The sequence below is a fragment of the Nycticebus coucang genome, chromosome 3, assembly GCF_027406575.1.
Source record: "Nycticebus coucang isolate mNycCou1 chromosome 3, mNycCou1.pri, whole genome shotgun sequence".
Lineage (NCBI taxonomy): Eukaryota > Metazoa > Chordata > Mammalia > Primates > Lorisidae > Nycticebus > Nycticebus coucang.
The window spans coordinates 95,921,813-95,945,571 of NC_069782.1; the positions used below are offsets into that span (position 1 = coordinate 95,921,813).

Sequence of the window (23,759 nt, forward strand, 5' to 3'; positions counted from 1 at the left end):
GAAGCCCACACAGGCAAGGCCTCTGCCTCGTGCTGCCTGGGCCTGGCATGGCTGGGTGTGGAGGGCAGAAGTTCACTTGTCCCCCACTGTGTGTAGGAAGACTGGGGGTCTCCCTTGACCTGCACACTCACAGGTAAAGGTGGAGTGAGGCATTTTTAATATTTCAGAAAGATTTGAGGTCTGACAAAAGAGTGGCACCAAAACCAAATTCTCACTAAATCCAGGACTTCGAGTGAACATCTCTGGTCTTGCAGGAGAAGCGCCCTGATTTTCCTCTGAGGATCCGCCCTCCTCTACTCTCAGTCCTTGTGGTTTGTGTAGGGCAACTTTACCCCTGATTCCAGAAGAGAGCAGATCAGCGTATTTTATTTTCTGGCTCAGGGATGGGCACCTGATTCTGATAGACTCTATCCCTGAGGAGCTCACTGAGGTGACTGGCTGAGGGATGGGCACGTGTGATTCTGGCTGGACCAACAGACTCAATCCCTAGACAACTCACTGGGGGGTGATCCTCGTGTCCAAGATCATAGTGATTGGCTGAGGTATGGGCACCTGATTCTGGGTGGACCAACCCCCTCAGTCCCTGGAGTGCTCACTGGGACACTTTCCTGGTGTTCAAGGCCCCCTCTGTCAGGGTGATGGCTTTGGGAAGCACTGTGGGACATGAGGGACTTTGGAAGCATGGCAATCAGACGCAGCACCCTCACTTAACATACACCCACTGTGGGTCAGATAAGTGGAGAATTTCCCTGTTCTTCTCTCTGGCCTTGCCCCATGGGTACAGCCCTTGGGGCTTCCTGGGGCTCACCTCCCAGCGCTGGAGCGCTGGAGAAGCTCTGCCCTCCCCGAGGCAGGAGGGCTGGCCCCCCACCTTTGGGCAGCCCCACTTACCATGGAGGATGCGGTACCAAACGCGCCCAAACTCGCCTTCGTCTGCATCTGTGGCTTTCAGCTGAGGGAGAATGAGACATTGGAGTTACTTCTTGAATTCCACCCAGCAGAAGAGGTTTGTGGAGCCTTTTTCCCTCCCTCCACTTTACCCTACCATGTCCTGCCAAAACCTCTGGTATCCCCCAGTGGCTGGAGGTGTGGAAACGAGGGGGACGTGTGTGTCTTTCTCATCCCCGTGAGGATGTCTGACTGTGATGGCCCCATACTGCCTTTCAGGGCCAACTCTGCTCCCTGACCCTCCTCCAGGTTCTCGGGGAGGACAAGAGGTGGATGCTGGTGCTGTAGCTTGCTGGATCCAGCTTGAACGGGTTGTCCTACATTTCCACAATTCCCTGCCTGCCAAGCTTTGACAGCAGAAGCCTCACCGAAGGTGGCCGGATTGAATGGCTGCTTCTTGCCCACACTTCCTTGGCCTGATGCCATTGTGGCCATACTGGGTCCCAGCTGGGCACTGTGTTCTGTGATGGTCACTCTGTGGAAGCCCAGAGCCGTCCCCCCAGTGACAGTTCTACCTTCATTCATGCACACGATCACTCTAGTCTAGTTTCAGATCTTCCTGGCTTGCTCGGCTGTACCTCAGGCTTATGTGTTGTCTCTGGTGGGACTTCAGGGTGTGTTCTTCTCATTCTGAGACCTTGCCCTGCGCTCAGCTCTTTTTACAAGGAGTCTGACCTTGAGGCTATTGGCAGAACCACAGCTGGCCCCAGTGTGAGTCCTGTCAAGCCAAACTGAATACTTATTCTACATACTGCACACCTGGAACAAGCCAAGAGCACCCCTGTAAGGGGTACAGAAAGAGGCCTGAGACTCCCTGGCCATGATATGTCATGCAGGATGACTTGTAGCGAATTACTTTGCAAGGCCCTGCACACTCCCACCCCTTCTGGGTCTGCCCCTGTCTTCTCTCCACCTCTCACCTCAACCCTATAGTGTGCCCCGGAGCTGCCATTTTCTTACTGATCCCACTGCTAGGACCAGAGGGGATTGGTCTAGGAGTAAGTGCCTGACCAAAGCTGAGTTGATCACAACCTTCTCTGGGACTGCTGATCTGGGGCCCATAAGAGAGAGCAGTAAGATTCATGTCAACACCTCCTGCCCCGGCCTCTCTGAGCTCATCTTCACCACTCTTCCACACTAACTCTGCCCTAGCCACACTGAGCTCCTTACTATTTCTTTTTTTTTTTTTGAGACGGAGTCTTACTTTGTCACCCTCACTAGAGTGGTGTGGTGTCATAGCTCATAGTAGCATCAAACTCTTGGGCTCAAGTGATACTCTTGCCTCAGCCTTCCAAGTAGCTGGGACTACAGGTGCCCACCACAATGCCCGGCTATTTTTAGAGATGGGGTGGGGGGGTCTCACTCTTGCTCAGGCTGTTCTCGAACTCCTGAACTCAAGCAATCCACCTGCCTCGGCCTCCCAGAGTTCTGGGATTACAGGTGTGAGCCACCATGCAGGGCCTCTTGCTATTTCTTGAACACCAAGTGCATGGCAGCCTCAGGGCTTTTGTCCCGGCTGTTTCCTCTGCCTGGCTAGTTCTCCCTCCAGATATTTGCATGCTCCTTCATCTCCTACACTCATAAGGCCCTCCCTGACCACTGTGCATGAAACTGTAGCCCCCACTCCAATATTCTGATCTTCCCTACCCCCATTACCTTCTGATACACCATACCTTTACCACTTACCCTTCTGAAAAAGAGCGCTCTGCTGTGCCCTGCTATGTGCATACTCTCTAGAACAAATGACCCTGGTGCACAGTAGGGCCAAACAGTATTTGTTAAGCAAATATGTGAAAGACTTAATAGCAGATCTCTGACATTCGGTGAGTACAGATGAAAGGCACACAGCACAGGGTACTGCAGTGTTTGTGTCCCAGGTCCCAGTTACCCCAGAAGCTGAGCTGTGCCTCTCTTCCCCCGTGTGATTTTCCCTCTAGTCCTGTGGGGTTCCCAGTATTGCTCCAGTACATTTCTCCTTTTGCCCAAGATAATGTGAATTGAGTTTTTATTTCTTGCCATCTAGAGCCCTAATACAGGCATTCTTATCTTTGCCCATTGGACAAACTTCCAGAGAAGAGGGGGACAGGTTTCTGTTAGTAAAAGGTTTCCAAAGGAGGGAGCTAAGTTTGGAGGGACAGGGAGGATCTGGCTTAGTAGAGAAGGTTGGGGAGAATATTCAGGCTGGGAACATGAGCAAAAGCAGAGGCTGCTGAGGTGTTGAGCAAGGAAGGGACTGGGGCCCCCGTCTGTGTGCAGTGAAGGGCCCATGCTAGGACACAGCAGAGGGGTCTGGCAGCAGGAGCAGGAACAAGGGCCTCAATTCATAGCACGAGGGAAGTGGGAGCCTTGTCATAATGTGCAGCACAGATGTGACAGGTGAGGGCCAGCGTGAGAACAATGAGCCTGGCAGCAGGCATGGGCCTGGTCCGACTCAGTGGACAGCCAAGGACCAGGGGAAGTGTGTCTAAAGGTTCTGAAACCAGCTGATGGGGCAAGGTAGGGCAAGTAAGCTGACGCAAAAGGAACAAGGGCTCTGGATCTGGCACATCCAAGCCTGAACCCAGGCTTTGTCACTTACTGGCTATGGGACCATGGATAAGCACTTGACTCGTTGAGCCTCAGTTTCCTCATCTGTTGACTGAGCACAATGCCTAACCACCCTTGAAGTATTGATGGAATGATTAGAAGTCATCCTGCAAATTATTTCAACTGGTGCCTGGCACTGGGCTAGGTGGTGAAGGTTGATATTATGAGTTATGCTGTCATAATATGCCTATCAAGTTAGGTCCTCTTGATATACAGCAGAGTCAGGGATGGTGGGGTTGCCCTTGCTGTGAGTTCTTCTCTCCCCTTGCCCCAAGAAATCCTAAGAGCTGGAAGGTGGAGGGATTTTGTGGGGTACTTCCACAGTCAAGATCTGGACAGGAACAGGACAGGAAAGAGCAGAGCTGCCCAGGGCATGCCCTTGAATGTCTACCTGTGGGGAGAGTTCCTGGATGCCTCCCTCCCTCAGAAGCCTGCATTGCCCTGGAAGTTTTGCTTTCTGCCATCTCAGAGGCCATAGATGAGGTGGTCCATCAGTTTGAGGAATTGAGGGCAGCAAAGGCAGGAATCCCAGTGCGGGCTCTGGGGAGTGGGGATACCTGTAGGCTGGATGCCACTTATTCTCAGCCACCAGACACCTGCCACCCAGCGCAGGAGAAAGCACCAGATCCCCCAGCACTAACTGTGGATAATGCTGGGCAGGCTACACCTCTTTGGACCTCAGTTTTATCACCTGAGAAGGGAGCTGAATTTAGATGACCCTAAGGCTCTCCCCAGCAATAACAGTCCACAGGAAAGCTCCCATCCCATCCCATTTCGGGGTGGGTAGACAGTGTCTCACTCTTTGGTCAAAAGAGGAGGGGATAGCTAAACACCAAAAACTGGAGCTCCAAGAAAGAGGGTTGGTCACACACCACAGCTCCTGGCTCATATTGTACTTCTGGGAGCCTGGAGGTCCTTGACAGGGAAGGGGCTCAAGACGTGGGCTCCTAAGCAGACATCTGACTGCTGGCTTTGGGGAGAAAGGAGGCTGGGTGAGAAAGTGTGAGAGTGTGCATGTGCAAATGTGTGTGAGTGTGCACAAGTGTGAGAGTGTATGCAAGATGAATGTGTGTGAGTGTGAGGGGGGCATGTGGAGGAACTCCACTGAGCGTCTCCCATGGCCCACCCAAACTGTAAGGAGCACAGCCCCGGTTGTCCCTTAGGTCTGTGCTTTCTGCCCTGTGATCGCCTCAGGGCAACTGACCTTCAAATGCCTCTCAGTCCTCACTGCTGCAGCCAGAGGCCTTCAAAGGGAAGGTGTTTTCTGAGGGATAGAGGGAGAAGCCTGGAAGAAGAGGGGCCTCAGGGGCTGCCAGGGCCCATCGCTATGTCTGTCCCTCTCTGGCCGTGCAGCTGTGGCCTTCTCCCCAGTAACCTGCAGGCTGGCAGGCACTGAATAGCAGCCTGCTGGCTGCTGCCGACCATACCATTTAAGCTTTTGACGGGGGAAGGTGAGAGCCAAGGGGCCTCAAGAGGCAGTAAAATCCTCCCCTGCATCCCCTCGGTGCCTCTGGCCAGAGAGGGCTCCAAGGAGACAGGCTGGAGAGAGGCCAAGGCCGTGGGAAGGCTCAGGAGCCCCAGCTCCTCCGGACAGCCCCCTTCCCCCTCTCCCTGCCTAGCTGCCATCCCTACCCTCTTGGATGTCCTCTCTCCAAGGCAGGGCTAGGACTCGTCCAGACAAAGCCAGGTCCAGCTGGAGAACGCGGAAAGAAGGCCCACTCTGCTGAGGCTGGCTGACTGAAGGATGTAGGCCACAGCAAAGGCCAGGGCAGGGCTGGGGTCACAGGCAGCACCCAGCACTCCTGAGGCCTCCCTTGGACACAACTGAGAAAACCACTCCACCGAGCTCAGGATTGCTGAGGGCTGGCTCTGAGGTCAGTGGTTGGGGGACTGGAGAAGGCTCGGTGAAGGAAGTGCGGGTGAGAACCTTGCTGGGGAACTCTGGGGAGGATGTGAGGTTGTGCCCAGACCTGGCAAGCCCCTTTGGTTCTGCAGAGGGTGGAAACAAGATCCAGCAAGGGGCAGTGGCTAGCCTGAGGCCACACAATACTCTTCTCTGCCCTCAGCAGAGAAGAAAGAAGGTTCTAGACTGAGCTTACAGAGGTATGTTCAGAGAAGGATCTTGAGATGATTCCTAGCCTTGGTCTGGTGGAGAGCTCCTTTGCCCAGAACCAGCTGGTCCTGGGTGGCTGGATTGCACCAGGGCCTTTGGCTGATGAAATTGTCCTATGGTCCAGGGAGGGTGTCTTGTTGTTTTCAAGCACTTTGGAAATTTTTGCTGCCACAGGAACTACTCAGATGCTAATGACAATTCCACTTATCTTTTTATTAAATCAGATCCCAAGGTGTGAAGCCTAGACCCTCTTTGCTAGCCTAACAGGGTCTCTAGATCCATGTGAAGGTCCTGAAATAATGTCAAAACTAGTAGGATTGAGGCATCTTCCATTTCAGACTGCCTGTTTCCTCCTCCCAGCCAAGCACTGCCCAGGGCAGGATAGATGGCGATTTCTCCCCATGGGAGATGGCAGTGGGCACACCCCATCCCTCCGCCCTGCTCAGACTTAAGGAAAAGCCAGTTCATGTCCAGCTGCCCAGCTAGAGTGCTCCCTAGGCCTGATGCCTGAAAGGCAGGACCTTGGGCAACTAGACGGGCATCAAAGTTTCCAGCTGGGAGGGGTCATTTTCTGTCTAGAAATGCTGGGAGGGGTGGTGGCAGGGACTGGGTAGGAGGTGGGGCACCCTGGATACCCTCAGTTGCTGGGCCCCAGGAGAAAGGAGTTAGGACCTGCGGCTGCTGGTGAGTGCCTGGGGTGGGCTTGGGGGCTCCCTGGGGGGGAGGACGGGGCAGCTGGCTCCCCTCATCACCACCTGGCAACAGGGATTCCCTATAGCTTACATGCAGAGCCTGGCATGACTTTAGGCCTCTTCTCCTGCCAAGTGAGCTGCAGTGCTAGCAAGTCGACTGTGAGGGAGGCTGAGTAGCAAGCCGGGAAGAAGGAAAATCTGCTATAGCCCAGCCTCCTGAAAGACTCCAAGGTCAAAGAGAAATATTTATTTTTTTGTGCTTTTATCCTCTTGGGATTCCCTGTGCTGTGTTGTTAGAACTCAAAGATTACAAATGCTGGCCTTTAAGCTCCATGTAGACTGCTTATGGTCTCGTTGGGCCTGTGTAGTGTTTCACATATCTGAAAATTCATTTGAAGTTTATTTGGACTTTGCAGTCTCTCTTCTCCCCTTCTTTCTTGCCTTATTTTGAATTAGTTGCCAATACTTAAACATTAGAAACATTTGCCTACAACTTCCAGGTTTCGGCTTCTCTTGGGAAACTGGCAAAGCCAACTCCACTGGACCTGCATTACAGCACTGGCACCATGGGGCTGGGCTAGGCCCCTCCATGTCCTCGAGGGGGCCCAGCCAGCAAGCACTCTCCAGGTGGTACTGCCCAACTGTCGCCCTGGTCATGCTTTATCTGCTGGCCAGGCTCTGCAAGCATTTTTATTTAGAACCCCAGACACATTCCACCAAAAGCTCAGCCTAAAGTCTCATCTACAAAAACATCTGCTGTGATCCCTCTAATGGGATGATCTTAAGTGACAATGGAAATGCCCTGTCGGGTGACTGATGCCTTGTTAAGTCCTTGGGGCTTATTTCCCACCTGTCCCAGAGCAGTTCACTGAGCACAGAGAGAGGGCTGGGGCCAGGAGGGTAGAAAGGCTATGGATTTAGGAGTCAGGAGTCATTGGCTCACAATGTGGCTTGGGCTTAGCTCTCCCCTGTTTGGGCCTCAGTTTCTCTACCTGTCATGAGAGCAGGTTGGTTTACACTGGAAGGCAGCAATAAGGAATGCCCACTGGGCCAGACTGGTGACAATAAGGTATGTGGTGGGCCTTTGGGGAGGCATGGTGAATTGGGCCAGGACCCTGTGTCTACTGGGGCAGCTGCTACTGGGATCAGCCAGGAATACAGGCTGATGTTGCCAGTGGTGAAATTCTGACATTGTAAGAGAGGCTAGGCATCCAGATATTTATGTGAAATCTTTCTTTTTCTTTAATATTCACAATTAATTTATAAAAATACTGCAAGGACCCTGTGAAATACACCTGATTGGGCCTACTTTGCAGACTTGACATTAGACAGTTGCTAGGGTCCCTACCGTCTAAGGCTCACTTCTGGTCACAGAGCAAATTACTGATGGAGCTGGTCCTTGATCTCAAGTTTTCAGGCCTAAGACTCTATGGTAATTTATGAGAATGATGTGAAAATGCTGAAAGTTAGGGTGGCGCCTGTGGCTCAGTGAGTAGGGCGCCGGCCCCCTATGCCGAGGGTGGCGGGTTCAAACCCAGCCCCGGCCAAACTGCAACAAAAAATAGCCAGGTGTTGTGGTGGGCGCCTGTAGTCCCAGCTACTCGGGAGGCTGAGGCAAGAAAATCGCATAAGCCCAAGAGTTAGAGGTTGCTGTGAGCCGTGTGACGCCACGGCACTCTACCGAGGGGGTACAATGAGACTCTGTCTCTACAAAAAAAAAAAAGAAAATGCTGAAAGTTATTGCCTCTTATCTCCTCCCGGGCAGATGAGTGGGGGTCGGGGTGGAGCACAAAGAGGACCTGAGCTCAGGCCTAGCCCTACTACTTAATCAGCAGGGTATGTGCACTTTGGACTTGTCACTTCTCTGGGACCTGTTGTCCTAACCTGCAATATGACCAGGAGGCTATCTAGTTGAACAGTACCAGCTCCATCAATGCTCCCAGGAGTCTCCCTTCCCTCCCTTACCCCAGGTCCAGCTGATCTGCTCTGAGCTTCTGTCCTGTTGCTGTTGCAGGAGCCATGAGCACAGAGGGTCCCAACCTCACCAGCTCCCCGGTCACCAAGCCCCTCACCTTCCTCTCAGCTCTGGTCACTCCAGAGCCTCCTGCACAGGCAGCTGACCCCCTCCCGGTGCTCATTGCCCTGGCCTGCATCTTTCTCCTGCTGGCCACCTGTCTGCTGTTCATGATGCTCTGCAAGCCGGCTGCACTGGACCCGAGCCACCGCAGGGCTCAAGAGTGCATGCCTCACCACCCCGGGAGCCCCAGCGAGCCCCAGCTCCGGCTCTGGAAGCGCCTCGGCTCATTGCGCCACTCCCTGCACAGCTTCCGTCGTGGCAGGCATGTTGCCCCTCGACGCCCCTTGCCGGGCTGCGATGAGAACCACAGCGACTGTGACTGCACGGAATCTACCAAGATGTGACAGGTGTCCATATACACCACCTCCCTCCCCAGGTCCACCTGCAGATCTTCCTGCCTCAGATGGAGCCTGCCACTGCAGGAAGACAATGGCTCAAGCAATCTGGGCCACACACTCACTCCCAGTGGTTTCCTGTGTGTCCAGGCTGGTGCCCTTTCCCAGAGAGGGCCTCCTGAAGAGTACCTTCCTCTCTGCAGACCCCCTAGCTGCTGCTTGCTAAAAGAGCCCTGGACCAAGGGATGAGCGCCCATAGCAATCTGGGCCCTTGGCCTGAGGATCCACAGGATACAACCTGGGGCTCCTCAGGGCCCCTTTCTGGCAACCAGGCATCAACCACCTCCTGGAAGCAGCACACCCGCTCCCCAAGAAGCCCTGCCTTCCCTCCAGGTGCCAAAGCCCAGCCAGAGGAGTTGCCAATGGAACAGCCAAGTGGAACACTCAGCGTATCCAGAGAGCACGGTACTGTCCCACCGCCTGTGCTGACTCTGTGCCCAAGTCAAGAGGGAACCCCTGGATTTCTCTCCTTGGACTTGCTGGGCACTGCCAGCATCTTCCTGGTAATGTGTGGGAGCCGCCACCATGGTCCTGGTGGATCAGAGGCCTGGACGCCAGTGAGAAGCAGGGGTAAGAAGGAAGCCCCCAGATCACAATGCTGGCAGCAGGCTCTCTGGGCCCCCTTCAAGGTGTCCATGGCAGGGTCTCTCAGGAAGGGGCCGAGGATGGGTTCAGAGGCTGGTTTCAGAGGCCAGAGCTAGTCCTGTGACAGAGTGGCAAGAGGCAGGGCACTGCCAGCAGCTGGAAGGGATGCAGCTGGGCTCTGAAGACATATCACAGAGCTCCATGCCTCACCCCAAGGTGTGGAATGGCCCAGAACTCTCCTGGACACCTGTAGGAACTTGAACCTAGACCACACTGGGTATGCTGTGTTTTTGGTGATTGCTTCACTGACTGGCTACCTATCAAAGCAATCTCATCCCCGGGGAGATTTCTCAGAGTCCCAAACCTTCACCTCTTCTCCAAAGTCCAGGGTTAAATGCTTTCATTGGGTCCCAGATTTGGAGAGTGGGCAGAGTAGTGCCTGAGCTGCCTAGCTCCTGTCTTAGAGAGCTAGCTGGCCAGGGCCCTACCATGGAGCTGCCCTGGCCTAGAGTGTCACCCTCCTGGGACCCATAGTACAGCCAGCTAAGTTGTCTCTATGAGTGAGCTCTGGTTTTGCCACTCCCCATCTCTAAAATCTTCACTGGCTCCCTAAGACTAACTGGACATAATCAGATTTCCTTAGCTTAGGGTGCAGTACCCTCTGGCAGCTGGCTCTAAATTATCTTCCTAGTCTCATCTTGACCTATGACTGCAGCCAAACTGAACTACCTGTCCTCCCCTTTGCTTATGCCTCACACGGCACCCACTCGGTGAAGCCCTGTTTGCCCTCCAGCTAAACTGCCCTTATTCTTTCCCACCTCTCTGGGGAAGCTGTGGGTCACTCTTGTCTATGTCTGCTCTTTTCTATAAGCCTGGGAGGGACGCCAGCAGAGGGTCAGACCTTGCCTCATGCCTTGCTTTGCTTCCCCAGCTCCAGGCATGGACGTATGGGGTCCTTGTCTGCTGAATGACAGTGGCCCAACCTGGGTTCCCTGCCCCCCCAGAGCAGGAGTCCTAGTGGAAGCCTGCACAACATGGAGCCTCTTCTTCCCTTGGATGCCCCTAGAAAGAAGATTTTTATCCAAGCAGGCCCTGTTCGAGAGGCCCACTGTGCCTTCCCTCCAGGTGGATCTGAAATCAAAGAGCAAGTCTAGCTGGGCAAGAAACTTACTCACAGGGCCTTGGTGACTCATAGTCACCCTGAAACCATGAATCTCTCCCCAGGAAATGGGGGAATAAGGCTGCCCTACCTTCCTCATAGACTCTAGGATTTCAGGCCAAGTAGAGTTGTGTAAATAGAAACCAGTTCTTTGGGGATTAGAAAGTGGGGCAGGCCTCCTCCCAGAGGTGCTGTTCCTCTTCCCTTTCTGCGTGTTAACCTCTTCCTGGTTTGCCTCCCCCAGAGCCTTCCTGAAATATCCCTGGCTGAATTCAGACTGTAGTCACACACTCCTGGCCAGTGGCCTACCTGCCACCAGGATTTTCTTCTTGGAGGTTGGAGGTGACTGAAGGAGCAGGAAGAAGGAAAAGCTGGGATAGGAAGGGGAGCTCTCAAAGGTCTCATGGTGCCCCCAGCTTGGGCAGGCGGCTGATCCTGGGGCACTGCCAGGAAGCCAGTGGTGGGGCCCCACAGCTTTATGGGGTGGAGGTTCTCCATGTCCTCCTGAGCTTAGACCCAGAGGAGAGAAGAGAACACTCCTTTCTCCTTCTGGAACCAGCTACCACACTCTTGCAAATCCTCGGGCTTTCTGGGTTCTCTGTGCTTCTGGGAGTCAGCCCCTGCTCCCAAGCCCTTTCCTGCCTCCTCCGGGTCCCGATGCAGGAGGTAGGCACACGCCCAGCAGGCAGGCCCAGATCTGCAATGTTTGGCTCAGCCTCCAAGTTGGAAACCCCCAGGCTGGTGGCAAAGTTTTCATTCCTAGCATCCAGGCTGGGAGAGGGCACCAGGCTTCAGGGTCTTCCCCTGCCTCTCTCTAAGCCTCCGAGCTGTTGCCTCTGCTCCCTGGGCAAAGCAGCCCTTTCTTCTAGTGCCTATTTATTTCCCAAGAGGGAGTCTCAGCCAAGGGCCCTGTGAAAGCGGCTCTGTTCTGGGCCTCACTGGGCCCTGGCTCTCTCCCCAACTCCTTTCCGGGAAAATGTGACATCTCTCCTCCCTGCTCTGAAAGGCCCTCTGGGTGGGGTGGGCGTTGCAGAAAGGGCTGTGGGGAGAGAGGCCAAGGCCTTCCTTCTGCTTGTGAGGAGCCAGGGCTCTGGCCTCAGCTGCATAACCTGGGACCCACTCTCCCTGAGTCCCTCTTTTCTCATAGCACCAGCTACTTTCAGAACAGGCCCGCCTTGGTCCTCACCTAGCACAGGACAGTACCTGTCCCTCCCCACCATGATGCCACGGAGCAGGTGCTCTCAGAGCTGAGTGTGGCCTTGCCTGCTCCCAGCCTGCCATGTGCCCTAGGGGGCCATGGGCCACCTGCCTGCGCAATGCTGTGGCCCTCGGGGATGTCCTCAGGGACACTGGCTTCATAGCTGCTCTGCAGAAAGATGGGCCTGTTGTCATTCACATCCAGGACAGTAACAAACACGGTGGCTGTGCCTGTGCGTCGCTTCCCCACGGGGCCATTGTCTGTGGGAGTTGGAGGAAGACAGGTGTTAGAGGCTGCCCAAGGGCCAGGATTCCTGGGCCTGACCACACTCCGTGCATCACACCCACCCTGGCCTTTTCCTTTTTAGACAAGAATAACACTAACAGTATCTAACACTTAGGTAAGACCATTGCCTCCTTTCATCCTCACAATAACCAGGTGCAGTAGGCACCATCATTATCACCCCCACTTTACAGAGAAGGCAACTAAGGCACTCAGGGGGATTGAATGGTAGCTCCCCCAAAAGATATACCTATCTCAAATCCGTGGGAACCTGCAAATCTTAATTTATTTGGAAAAGGGGCCTTTGAGGATGTAATTGTATTAAAGATTTTGAGAAGAGATCATCCTGGGCCGTAGATCCAATGACAAGGGTCCTTACAAGAGAAAGGCAGAGGGAGATATGGGACAGAGGGAAGCTATGTGACGATGGAGGCAGAGACTTGGGCTCGTGGACCTAGCTCCAGCCAGGGGGCCCCAGACACAGAAGCTGCGAGAGTCAAAGAAGGATTCTCCCAGGAGGAAAGGCAGCCCTGCTGACACCTTGATTTTGAACTTCTGGCTTCCACAACCATGAGAGAATAAATTTCTGTTATTTTAAGCCACCAAGTTAGTGGTAATTTGTTAGGACAAACTTAGGAAATGGATACAGGTAGTAAGAGCAAAATGCCACTCAGACCAGGTGGGTAAAGTACCCACCTCTAGGTATGCCCACCTGAAGGGGCAGCTGTCCTCTGTTCCAGTCTATAGAATGTGGGCCCAGGGACACCAGATCTTCTGATTTTTCAAGAGAAATTGAACTTTTGTTTTGGACTGAGTTTCACTTTGTTACCCCAGTAGAGTGCCATGGTGTCATAGCTCACAGCAACCTCAGACTCGTGGATTCAAGCGATTCTCTTGCCTCAGCCTCCCAAGTAGCTGGGACTACAGGCGCCTGTTACAACATCCAGCTATTTTTAGAGGCAAGGTCTCAATCTAGCTCAGGCTTGTCTCGAACTGGTGAGCTCAGGCAAACCCACCCACTTTGGCCTCTCAGAGTACTGGGATTACAGGGGTGAGCAACCACACCCGGCCTAACCTCTGAACTTTTAAATAAAGTCTCCTGATTTTTAAATGTTTACGGCTAATTATCAATCCTTATAAAACACTGGGTGGGTCAAGCTCAGTGCCTGCAGCTCAAGCGGCTAGGGTGCCAGCCACATACACCAGAGCTGGTGGGTTCAAATCCAGCCTGGAGCCTGCCAAACAACGACAACTACAAAAAAAAAAAAAAAAATAGCCGGGCGCTGTGGCAGGTGCTTGTAGTCCCAGCTACTGGGAAGCAGAGGCAAGAGAAGTGCTTAAGCTCACGAGTTGGAGGTTGCTGTGAGCTGTGATGCCACAGCACTTTACCCAGGGCAACAGTTTGAGACTCTGTCTCAAACAACAACATCAACAAAAACCACTGGGTGGGTCAAACAAACATGCCTGAGGGAGAGATCTGGCCTGAGGGTCCTCTGCATTTAGAAACATGGGCCCTGCTTGGTATCTAAGTCTGAGGTATCCAGGGACTCTGCTCCTCCAGTTCTATGCAGGACATTCTCAGGGCTAGGGAGGTGCTGGGGACAGGAGCCCTGGCTCAGCCCCAGGGGCAGCTCTTGGCTTGTCCTCCCTGGAGGAAGGAGCTGGTGCCCAGTGCTGCATGTCCAGGCAAGAACGGTCACCCCAAAGAAAAGCACAAGCAGCTGGAGTTGGCTGGGGATGAGGGATGACTCCACTGTTTTCCCTGGACCAGCTGACCACATGCTGGAGTGCTGTCCCCATCTTAGGAGGGGAGGTTCTCTTGCCCTCCTAAGCTCCTGAACAGACCAGCCTCCGGCCTGCTGAGGTCCTGTTCCCTTGCTCTGGCTGGGATAAGTGTGAGCTGGGGGCCCCCTCGTCTTGCCAGCCAATGCCTGAAGCAAATGGTGGACCTGAAGGGATGACAAGTCTTCAGAGGGTGCGGTGGCCACCCTGGCCTGAGAGGAGAGCAGGGCGGAGGGCAGAGGCATCTGAGCATGAGAGGGCTGGGAGGCATTGCTGGTTGGGAAGAGTGAGGCAGAGAGAGTTCATCATTCTCACTCAGAGCTCACCTCAAATCCTGAAATCAGTGCTCCAGGGAGGGCCAGGGCACTGAGGGGATCCAGGCCTCATCACGCCCTTCTCCTCCAGAGACCTCAAGAGCTCCCTGATGTCTGAAGACCAAAGATATAAACTTCTAGCCCAACATTTAGGCCTCCATGACCCAGCCCTTCCTGGTCACAGCTTTCCCCTCCCCAGTGTAGGCCACACCATAGGCCAGCTGCTACATGAGTATATAGGTGCACACATGCGCGCACTTCCTCAGACACAGACACCCACGGTTCTATCCCACCTCCAGGCCCTTGCATGGGCTGGTGCCTGGGCCTGAAGCACTCTCCCTACTTCTCTACGCACTGAAACCTCACTTGGTCTTCAAGGCTGTGCTTGTCACCCCTTGTTTCTACCCATCAGCATTGCCCTGCCCTCCCCTGGAAGGTCATGCCTGAATGTCCCCCTGAGGACCTTCCCTTCCCAACTCTGAAGCCTGGGATTACGGGCAGCTTCAGAGAAGGGCATGTGACTTAGGCCTAATGAAGCAGCCCTTCTCACTTCTCTGGCCACAGTGAGGGGTTCAGGGACAGGCATGGGGCCAGGACAGAAGTAATCAGAGCTATTCTGAGGGCTTCTGTGGGGACACTGCTTCCCTGCTACTGCACCTGAACCTGAGAGGATGGAAAGGAGGGGCTGTGGTAAAGATTTGCCACCACACGAGGCAGAGAATAAAGCTGACACGTGGGAGCCAGAGCCAGCCACTGCAGAGAATGGAGCCTGAATCCAGTCACACCTGAAGCCAGATCTCCCAACGGACTGGTTTGTGATCCCATATTGCTGAAGTCAGGTTATTTTATTTTTTAACTTGCACCCAGGAGTTCTAATGATTCAAGGGCACTCCTGATGCCACTTCCTCCAGGAAGCCTTCTTTGAACTCTCCCCTCCATGTTTCCATCACTTTTCTGCGCAATACTTTCTTTTAAAGAAATTCAGATTAATGTGAAGGTACAAACAATTAGGCTACAATGTTTGCGTTTGTTAGATATGGCCTCTATTGTAGTTGTGCCCCTCCCTGAGGAGGAGCGCCGTGTACCCTTACATTGTGCCCATTAGGCGAGAGCACACCAAGTCTCCACCCTCCCCCTTTCCTCCTCTCTCTCCTTCCCCTCCAACTTGAATTGAATTGAGTTTTTCTCTTGTGTGGGCGTATATTAGTTCATCTACTAGCTTCACATTAGTACCTTGGATACTTGCTTTTCCATTCTTGTGATACTTTACTGAAGAGAATATTCTCTAACTCTATCCAGGGTAATACAAAAGATGTAAAGTCTCCATCTTTTTTTATGGCTGCCCAATATTCTTATGTCATCCTTCTCTCTTTCTCCTTTGTTTTGCCTGGGTTTGCAGTGATTTGTCTGCATGTGGTTCTCCCATGTAGCCCTGGCCTTGCCACCCTAGCCTCTCACATGTAGCACTGAGGAGCAGGCCTCATGCCCACCAAGTGCTTGGTAATATTTGGTGAGTGTCTGGTGGCCCCTTGTCCACTGGCATTAGGGCAGAGTTTAGCCTCTGGCTCAGGGCCTGGCTCCTGGAAGGTACCCTGTGTGATGCAACTCTGCCCAGAATTGCCATGTTGGTGATACGTGGGGCAGCGTGGAACATACCGATGGCTTCCAGAATGAGTGTGTACGCAGCTGTAGTCTCCCGGTCCAGGTTCACCACTGTCCTCACAACGGCGTCGCGGTAGCCCACGCTGAACTTCCCATCCACATTTCCACCTGTGGGCAAAACAGAAGCTTTGGGCTGGGAGATAGCTCCTGGCCAGGGAAAGGGGGTTGGCTCCCCAACCCTGCTCCTGAGCTGGCATCCACCAGAGGTGGCCCAGGAGTGCACTGCTGTGAGGGTGTAGACTGTGTGGGCTCAGGCGGGGGTGCTGGATGCATAGACTAAGTATGTAACATTTACTGAGCACCTGCTATGTACCAGGCACTTTGTGTGGACAATTTCATTTAATTGCCACCTCATGGAGAGGAGCAACGATCTCCAGTGAGGTTTCAGCGCTGCTCTGGGTTTCCCTCATGTGTGGATTCCTGAGCCTGTGCTCTCTACCACTCCACTCCCCGTCTGCCCTGCAGAAGTATTTGAGCAGTTCGCCTAAGCTGGGACTTTGGGGTCAGCTAAGCATTCTTCAGGCCCCTCATCTTGGACCTGGGGAGGCCTGGGCTGAGGACCAGAGCTCTCAGAACAGGGACACATGGAGGCTCCACAGAGGGAAACATAAAGGCAGGTGGACAGGAGACAGGTGCCACTGAATCTTCCTTAGTTTGGGGACAGGTAGAAATGCAAGGGTTTCCTCTCCAGGGTGGATGGGAGCCAGCAAAGGACCCCTCTCCCACCAGGGGGTGGGCAGTGCGGCATTCTGGGCAGCAGATGGTGGCACTGCATTGGGTCTGGGGTGTGGGCCCGGACTCTGCTCCGCTCCTTGCAGAATGTATGCTCTGGGAATCCGGGAGAGCTCTGAGCAGGTCAGCAGGAACCTGCCAATTTGGGGTGCTGCGAAGTCATCTGAAGGCTTCCAGGTACTCCTTTGTCCCTACTTATTTGTCCCTGGGGAAAGACCCATAACCCCAAACCTCCACTGTTCCCCAGTTTCTGAAGTACCATCTGCAAGAGACACAATCTCGCTCTACTAAGATGCAAGTAGTACTGGCAGCTGAGCCACAAGGCTAGTGCCATATGAGGGATCTTGGTAATTAAGCATTTTCTAGGCTCAACTTATGGGCCAGACTGTGAGGAGCTGGCCTGGATCCCTTTAGGGAAGGGGAAGGAGGGAAGGAGGCAAAGGGCTGGAAAGTCATGTTGGCTGGAAAGTCATGTTGGCTACAGCAAGCTAAGGATGGGCTGTAAGGGAAGATTCTTTGCTTCAGGAGAGAGGTGTCAGGAAGGCTGGTGTGTGCACTGCACATGTGTACAGGCACACGGGCAAATACAACATTTGTGTGATGTGGTTGCAGGAGGGTCTTAGACAAAGCAAAGACTGAGCTGATAAAACAGCCAAAGGACGGTTGAGGAAAGTAGACTTCCCCCCTCCCTGCCCAGAACCTGTGATGTATCAGGGACTGAAAACGGCTGAGAAACCATTCTAATCCAGGAATGACAAATGCATGACATGTATGCCACCATCTACCAATCCTACCACTATGGCAGATATCACTAATTGATGGTGGCTCACCCTTGCACCAGGCCATGGCCTCATAATCTGCCTTCACAACTCTCTAGGTGATAGCTACTCAACATTTTTTAGCTAAAGCCATTTCGTTTAGGGAGATCTACAGCATCTGCCTCTAAACAGATGGGAGTAAAGAATCTGCTCTTTGAGTAAAGAATCTCTGGGGAAGAACGGGCCACATCCCTCTAGTCACTGCTTCATGACCCTGACGTAGGGGGCAGTGATGGTCAGGGTTCCTCTGCAGGATGCACTGGTTCCACCTCCCTCCAGAATGAATCTTGGTAGATCCTCCCCATCCCTGCAGCCAGCAGGTTCAGGAGGTCACCAGGGTGCTAGAACAGCACAATCCAGCTGCAAAGCCCTTGGAAAAGCCTAGAGCAAATCCTCAGGGAGGCACCAGCAGGGGCTAGAGCCTGATGGTAGAAACACGGCCTCCTTCCCACCCTCACTTGCCCCTGCATCATCTGGCTCTGTGTCTGGCAGGGGTGGAGGCAGGGCCCCGGGAGGCTTGAGCAGAGGCGAGGACAGCACCTGTGATAAAGTAGCTGAGCTCGGCATTGAGGCCCACATCGTTGTCCGTGCAGTTCAGCCAGACCACCCGGAAGTCACGCGGCACGTCCTCAGACACTGACACGTTGTACGTGGCCGGGAAGAAGGTGGGCGTCTCGTCGTTCACGTCCAGCACTACAGTACAGAACGGGTGTACAAGGTTGGCCTTCATTCTGCCTCACACAGCCTGTAGCAGTGGCTCAGACTCCAGACCAAGTAGATCACAAATTTCTAAGCCATGGGCTCCAAGTGGCATGTGTGTCAACACCTCCTGGTCATGAGCCCAGGGCTGCCTATGCCCACTGGGGCAGGACCAAGCTGACTAGAGCTCCAGACCCTCCACTGTCCCTGCTCCCTGGGGCCTTCTTGTTGCTTGAGCTGTCAGAGGGAGGAGAGGAAACCCCAGAGCTTCCCTCCAGTACATGCTTGATGACAATAAAGAGGTTGACAGTGGTTCTGATGATGATGATGACAGTGACCATTTGTGAGCTCTCCCCATGTGCCAAGCCCACGCCAAGAGCTTCCCATCCAGGACCATAAGTAGCCCTCACAGATCCCTTACAGGCAGGCATTCTTAGACACACGGCAGTGCTGAGCAAAAGGGAGCTCAGAGCAGCTGAGTGACTTGCCAAAGTCACACAGTGACAGATTGGAGGGGCTGGAGTCTTTAGGAGCACTACCCCCAGTTTGTGATGAGGTCTCAGGGAAAGGAGATTCCCCTGGCTTAGAAGATTCCCCTCCCCCCACCCCCAGTCTAATTTCCTGGAAAGATTTGATTTATCAGCTCTGCATGCCAGGTCCCTCCTCAGGCAGATGAGGCTTAGGGCGACCTTCACATTGGAATGACCCCCAACCCCACTGAGGCTACTCTATGAGATATCACTGGGAGAAATAATGGGCTCATTTGATGGCTTCTGCTGAGCCTTGGAGAAAGGCCCTGGGTCATCTCTTCTTTAAGACTGGACATACTCCCTGTCAATCATCAGTGGGTCCTCACACTGGCACGAGGAGCCCAGAGGCAAGCCTGGGAACGCCAAGAGAGAGAACCTTAGCGCTCTCTAATCCCTACCACTCTAGGTCTCCTGGCTAACCACTCCCATTGTCCCTCCCACACAGGCCGGCAGGAGCCAGGAGGGGACAGAACAGGCCTAGTGAACAGGCCACTTCTTGCCTGTTAAGCTTTGCACTTATTTCCCTGGGGTTATTCCTGGCCTTTTGTCCCCATCTGGTCTTGAAAATTAAAGACACATCCAGAGTGGATAAGAAACTGTACCCCATCCCTGCACCAATACAGGCAGAGCCCCAAGGGGGTGAGGAACCTTAGGGAGTCTGGGAATCCCAGCTGCCCCTGCCCAGAGCACTGCCCTTTCACTGCTAGCCCAGGCGTTGCACACCCACGGTGGGAGGAGGTCTCCTTTACACCTATGAACAAAGACTCTGGCATTCTAAAGAGGACAGAGGACTGTGCAGCGTCTCCTGCCTGCTCATGAACCCAAGGGTCCCAACCCCTTCTCAAACCCCTCTGCTGTTGCTGGGATCAGAGGATAGGAAGACCTTGGCAGTGGGTCCAGCTCACTGTCCCTGGACTCTAGCGCGCTCAAGGCAGGGGCCAGGTGGGGAAAAGGCTCTGCTGCCATTTTTAACTTGGGGGACACGGGGAAGGCTCTGCTGTGTCAAACGGCTCTAGTTGAGGGGGCCACCTCATTAGTAAAGGAGCCTGTGTCCACAAGTCTGGCAGACAGCAGTGTGGGGCTCCCCGCCCCATGGGACCCTGCCCCAGCCTGTGCCCCTGTGCTCACCACGGATGGTGAGAGTGCTGGTGGAGCTCTTGGTGGGCGTGCCCGCATCACTGGCCACTACCCGCAGCTGGTACTCCGCGATGCGCTCGCGGTCCAGCTCAGTGGCGGTGACCACCACTCCGCTACTGCTGTTGATGAGGAAGTCCATGCGGGGCATCCCCACCTGCATGCGGTAGGACACCAGCCCATTCAAGCCCTCGTCCAAGTCGATGGCCAGCACCTGAGGGAGAGGAGGGCAGTATGAGCAGGGGGGACAGACACTTCTTCTTGAGAAGAGCCCCTCCTCCTTGCTGACCCACACTGGGCCACATCCAGACATACCTGCTCTCCTTTGCACCTGAGCCCAGGCCACTGTCCCCGTGTACCCTCCCAAAAGCTCTCTAAGGGAGCTGTGTGTCAGCTGAAAGGCATCTAGATGCCCACAAGTACTGAGGCAACAGGTAAAATGGAGAAGGGCTTTTATTATTTATTTATTTTGAGACAGTCTGTTACCCCAGGCTAAAGCGTGGTGGGATCAGCCTAGCTCACAGCAACTTCAGATTCCTGGGTTCAAGCTATCATCCTGCCTCAGCCTCCCAAGCAGCTGGGACTATAGGCACCTGCCATAATACCCAGCTGATTTTTCTATTTTTAGTAGAGATAGGGTCTCCCTCTTGCTCAGGCTTGTCTCAAACTCTTGAGCTCAAGGGATCCTCCTGCCTTGGCCTCACAGAGTGTTAGGATTACAGGTGTGAGCCACTGTGTCTAGTCAAGAGTCAAGGTCCCTGCAGACTTCCCCCTTTATATTCTGCTCTCCCCATGAGGAAACCCTCTTGGATTTGTTCCAGTAGGCTTTGGACCCCCACTAACTCTCCAGTGCTCAGCAATCTTCTATTACCCTCCATCCCTTGCAGTGCTGGCATGGAGCAGCCGTTAGAGCTTACAGACTCCTTTGATTACCTGAAGCTCACTTACGCAGAAGGCTCAATTAATAGGCTTCCCTTTCCCTGCTCGGTTTTGATTCATAAGACAACAGCAAAAATAAGTTGATATGAAGGATTATCTTTTAAAAGCCACTTGAGGATTTCCTTTACTAAGCACAGCCATGTGAGGCTGTGTGCAGGGCAGGGCTTCTCCTGAGTCCCTGCACTGTTCCCATTCTCGTCTCAGTCTTGATCACAGGGAGCCCAACTCATACCCTGAAAGTTTTACAGAAGTGGACTCAAGACATTAGGGGGAAATGTGTAGTAATAGTTAAAAAATAAGAGCTTTGGGCTCAGTGCCTGTAGCTCAGGAGCTAGGGTGACAGCCACATACACCGGAGCTGGCAGGTTCAAATCCAGCCCGGGCCTGCCAAACAACAATGACAACTACAACAAAAAAAAATAGCCAGGCATTGTGGCAGGTGCCTGTAGTCCCAGCTACTTGGGAGGCTGAGGCAAGAGAATCGCTTAAGCCCAGGAGTTTGAGGTTGCTGTGAGCTGTGATGCCATGGCACTCTACCCAGGGCAATAGCTTGAGACTCTGTCTCAAAAAAAAAAAAGAGCTTTGGATAGAGCCAAGACTCGAATTGGAAGATAATGGCAAAGTCATCTGGTCTAACTCATATCCAACAAACAGGACGAGAGGATGTGCAGCCTCAGCTTGAATTCTTTCCAGGACAGAGGGCTCACTACTACTACTTTATTTGCACACAGCTCTACTGTTGAGGTCCTAGATGGGACCAGGGAATCACACCGTTCAAGTCAGAGCCGTTGTCCTAAATCTGAAGACAATGTTTACGTTAAACCCTCCCAGCTCCTTAACCATCTTCTCATGATTCTGAACCATTCCTCTGGTTCAAAATCATGGTGGGCATCTCTTTCCTCTGCTGCCTGTGAGCCTCAGAGAACTGGGTTTGGGATTTGTTTGCTTTCACTGTGCCCTTTTATTTGGGGACTCTCTTGCAGGGACGGGTTGCCGTTCTCTGGATAGCAGCTCCCCCTGCTGGAGTTTGGGAAGAATGTTCTTCTGGAGAGAAGCAATCTCCTGGGGACCAGTCAGACAACACTATTAATCTCCTTCTACAGATGAAGAAACTGAGGCACAAAGAGCCTTAGGGTACCACCAAGGTTACCCATGCTGGCATCCTGAGAAACAACCCTGTCTTCTTCAAATGGGAATGGGCTAACGCAGGCCCACTGTGTCTTGGGTACCTGTATAAACTCCCATGACAGCACAATGAATACAACAGCTACAGTGTATTTCCTGCGGCCCAAGCACCAGTTTGGTTTACATGTGTATCTGATTGAATACCTACAACATAGCCAGGCAGATACTATTATCATCTCCATTTTACGGGTGAGAAAACTGAGGCTCAGAGAGGTTAAATAGTTTGCATCCAGGTTACACAGCACACTGGTGGTGAAATTGGGATCCATACCCATGTTGGTTGGACTCCAAAGTCTTGCTCTTCATAATGAGGGTCTAGCAGTGTTTCTAAATGGTCCTGGTAGGGCATTCCCTCCCCAAAGTCAGCACCTTCAGGGTCTCCCTGACTAGAAGGATGATGGAACAGGAGACAAAGGGGCCAGATTCAAGGTCAGGTCCCACCTCTTCTTGGCCACAGGAATTTGGCAAGTCTCTACAATCTCCTGCAAAGTAGGGAGGGTCCCCTCCACTGTAGAAAGCTTACCGGGCTTATGAGAGGGCATGGGCAAGGGGGATCACCACTGCAGGGAGGGTGCCTGGGCTACAATCATCTGCCCTCCTTTGAATTCTAGAATCACTTGCAGGCCTGGGGCATTGAAGATTGTAGGCCAGGTCTCCATAATCAGGCTCTGGACAACTCCCCAAGATGGCTTCACAGGAGTCTGTCTTTGCACACACACACACACACACACACACACACACACACACACGCTCCTTCTGCCTTTACACATCTCCTTATCCTTGGTGCTTTCCCACCCCCTCTCCAAGACCCGGCTCAAGCTCTTCTTTAGGAAGATTTCCCAGACCATTTCAGCCACTGCCAGCCTCTCACAGCACTGGCTCTCCAAGCCAGGTTTGGTTTGTTTGCACACTTTCTGGTGGTCTTGGTTCCCAGCAAAGTGCTCGACATGGAGCTAGGCACCCACTGCCCGCTTCTTGGCTAAGGGAGACTCACTTGGTAGACAGAGACCCCTGCGGGGGTACCTTCGATCACTTCAGCCACAAAAGGCAGGTTCTGAAAGGTGGGGTCGTTGTCATTGAGGTCCAAGAGGTTCACGAACACTGTGGCACTGCTAGTGGCTCGCAGGGGGGGACTGCCACCTGGGGGAATAGGGAGCAAGAGGGGGCTGAAAAGATGGTAACACAGGTGCAAGAGGAAAGGGACAGGGAGAAAGGCCAGCGAGAGAGGGCACAGAGCACCTTCCATCCTGATGGCCTCCGGGAAGCAGCTGGGCCCAGCACCCCTGCCCCAGGGCCTCTGCCCCCTCACACCTGGGACCTCGGTACTACTCTACTCCTAGTGGTCAGACACAGCCCAAGATCCACAGAGTTCTCTGGGGGATGTCCACAGGCCCCTGAGCTGAGGGCCACTGCCCGAGGTGTGTGGGGGCATGGAGGGGCACGAGGGGTCCGTACAGTCAGTGACGGAGACAATGATCTTGCGCATCAGCTCCGCCTCGTGGGGGTCAGGGTTCTCCCGGTCCAGCATGACGTGGGTGGTGCGGATCTTGCCTGTGGTGCTATTGAGGCTGTAGAACTTGTTCGGCGGCTGGATGCTGTACACCAGGGTGCCATTCTCCCCCAGGTCTGGGTCCACAGCCACTACCTGCCAGGGGAGGAACAGGCCACTCCACTGAGCCCAGCCTAGGCAGGTGTCTGTGGGCCTGCCAAGGGTTACGTGATTTCACACACTGGTCCCAGGCACCCTTGACACAGGTCCAGGAAGTGGGCCTCCCTCCTGGCCCCCGTGGGGGGTGGTCTGATGAGCGTCAGCAGGCAGGAGGTTCAGAAAATGAATGAGCAGTGGCCTTTGTACTCTGGAAAAACCCATCAGTTTTGACTATAGGTGAGTTCCTTTTTCCAGTTAAGCCTGGACCCCCTGGGGTCTAA

At 53.6% G+C, this 23,759-nt stretch overlaps 2 protein-coding genes across 6 annotated transcripts in view; one reads left to right on the forward strand and one right to left on the reverse strand.

Annotated features, from left to right (window-relative positions):
* The window catches only part of CDH23 (cadherin related 23), a 419,225-nt gene that overhangs the window by 92,151 nt on the left and 303,315 nt on the right, over positions 1–23,759 (reverse strand). For 2 of the 3 annotated variants that reach the window (XM_053586251.1, XM_053586250.1), the window contains exon 1: positions 892–949. Coding sequence is in view for 1 of the 3 variants with exons in the window: in XM_053586252.1 (XP_053442227.1) it covers positions 892–952; positions 11,865–12,013; positions 15,788–15,901; positions 17,884–18,036; positions 19,701–19,920; positions 22,825–22,970; positions 23,286–23,471 (1,029 nt within the window). In the remaining 2 variants the exon portion in view is untranslated. Of the gene's footprint in view, positions 1–891; positions 953–11,864; positions 12,014–15,787; positions 15,902–17,883; positions 18,037–19,700; positions 19,921–22,824; positions 22,971–23,285; positions 23,472–23,759 lie in introns of those variants that run through there. The other variant, XM_053586252.1, reaches the window with a different exon arrangement.
* On the forward strand, positions 5,219–11,741 carry C3H10orf105 (chromosome 3 C10orf105 homolog). Of its 3 annotated transcripts, none has more exons than XM_053586257.1 (2): positions 5,219–5,453; positions 8,354–11,741. In XM_053586257.1, exon 2 carries the CDS (start codon positions 8,359–8,361, stop codon positions 8,758–8,760), a length of 402 nt encoding a protein of 133 aa, XP_053442232.1. In that variant the 5' UTR covers positions 5,219–5,453; positions 8,354–8,358; the 3' UTR covers positions 8,761–11,741. The 3 variants fall into 3 exon arrangements, with proteins under 3 accessions (XP_053442232.1, XP_053442231.1, XP_053442230.1); XM_053586256.1 differs by having other exon boundaries at positions 5,219–5,408; positions 8,310–11,741; XM_053586255.1 differs by having other exon boundaries at positions 5,219–5,408.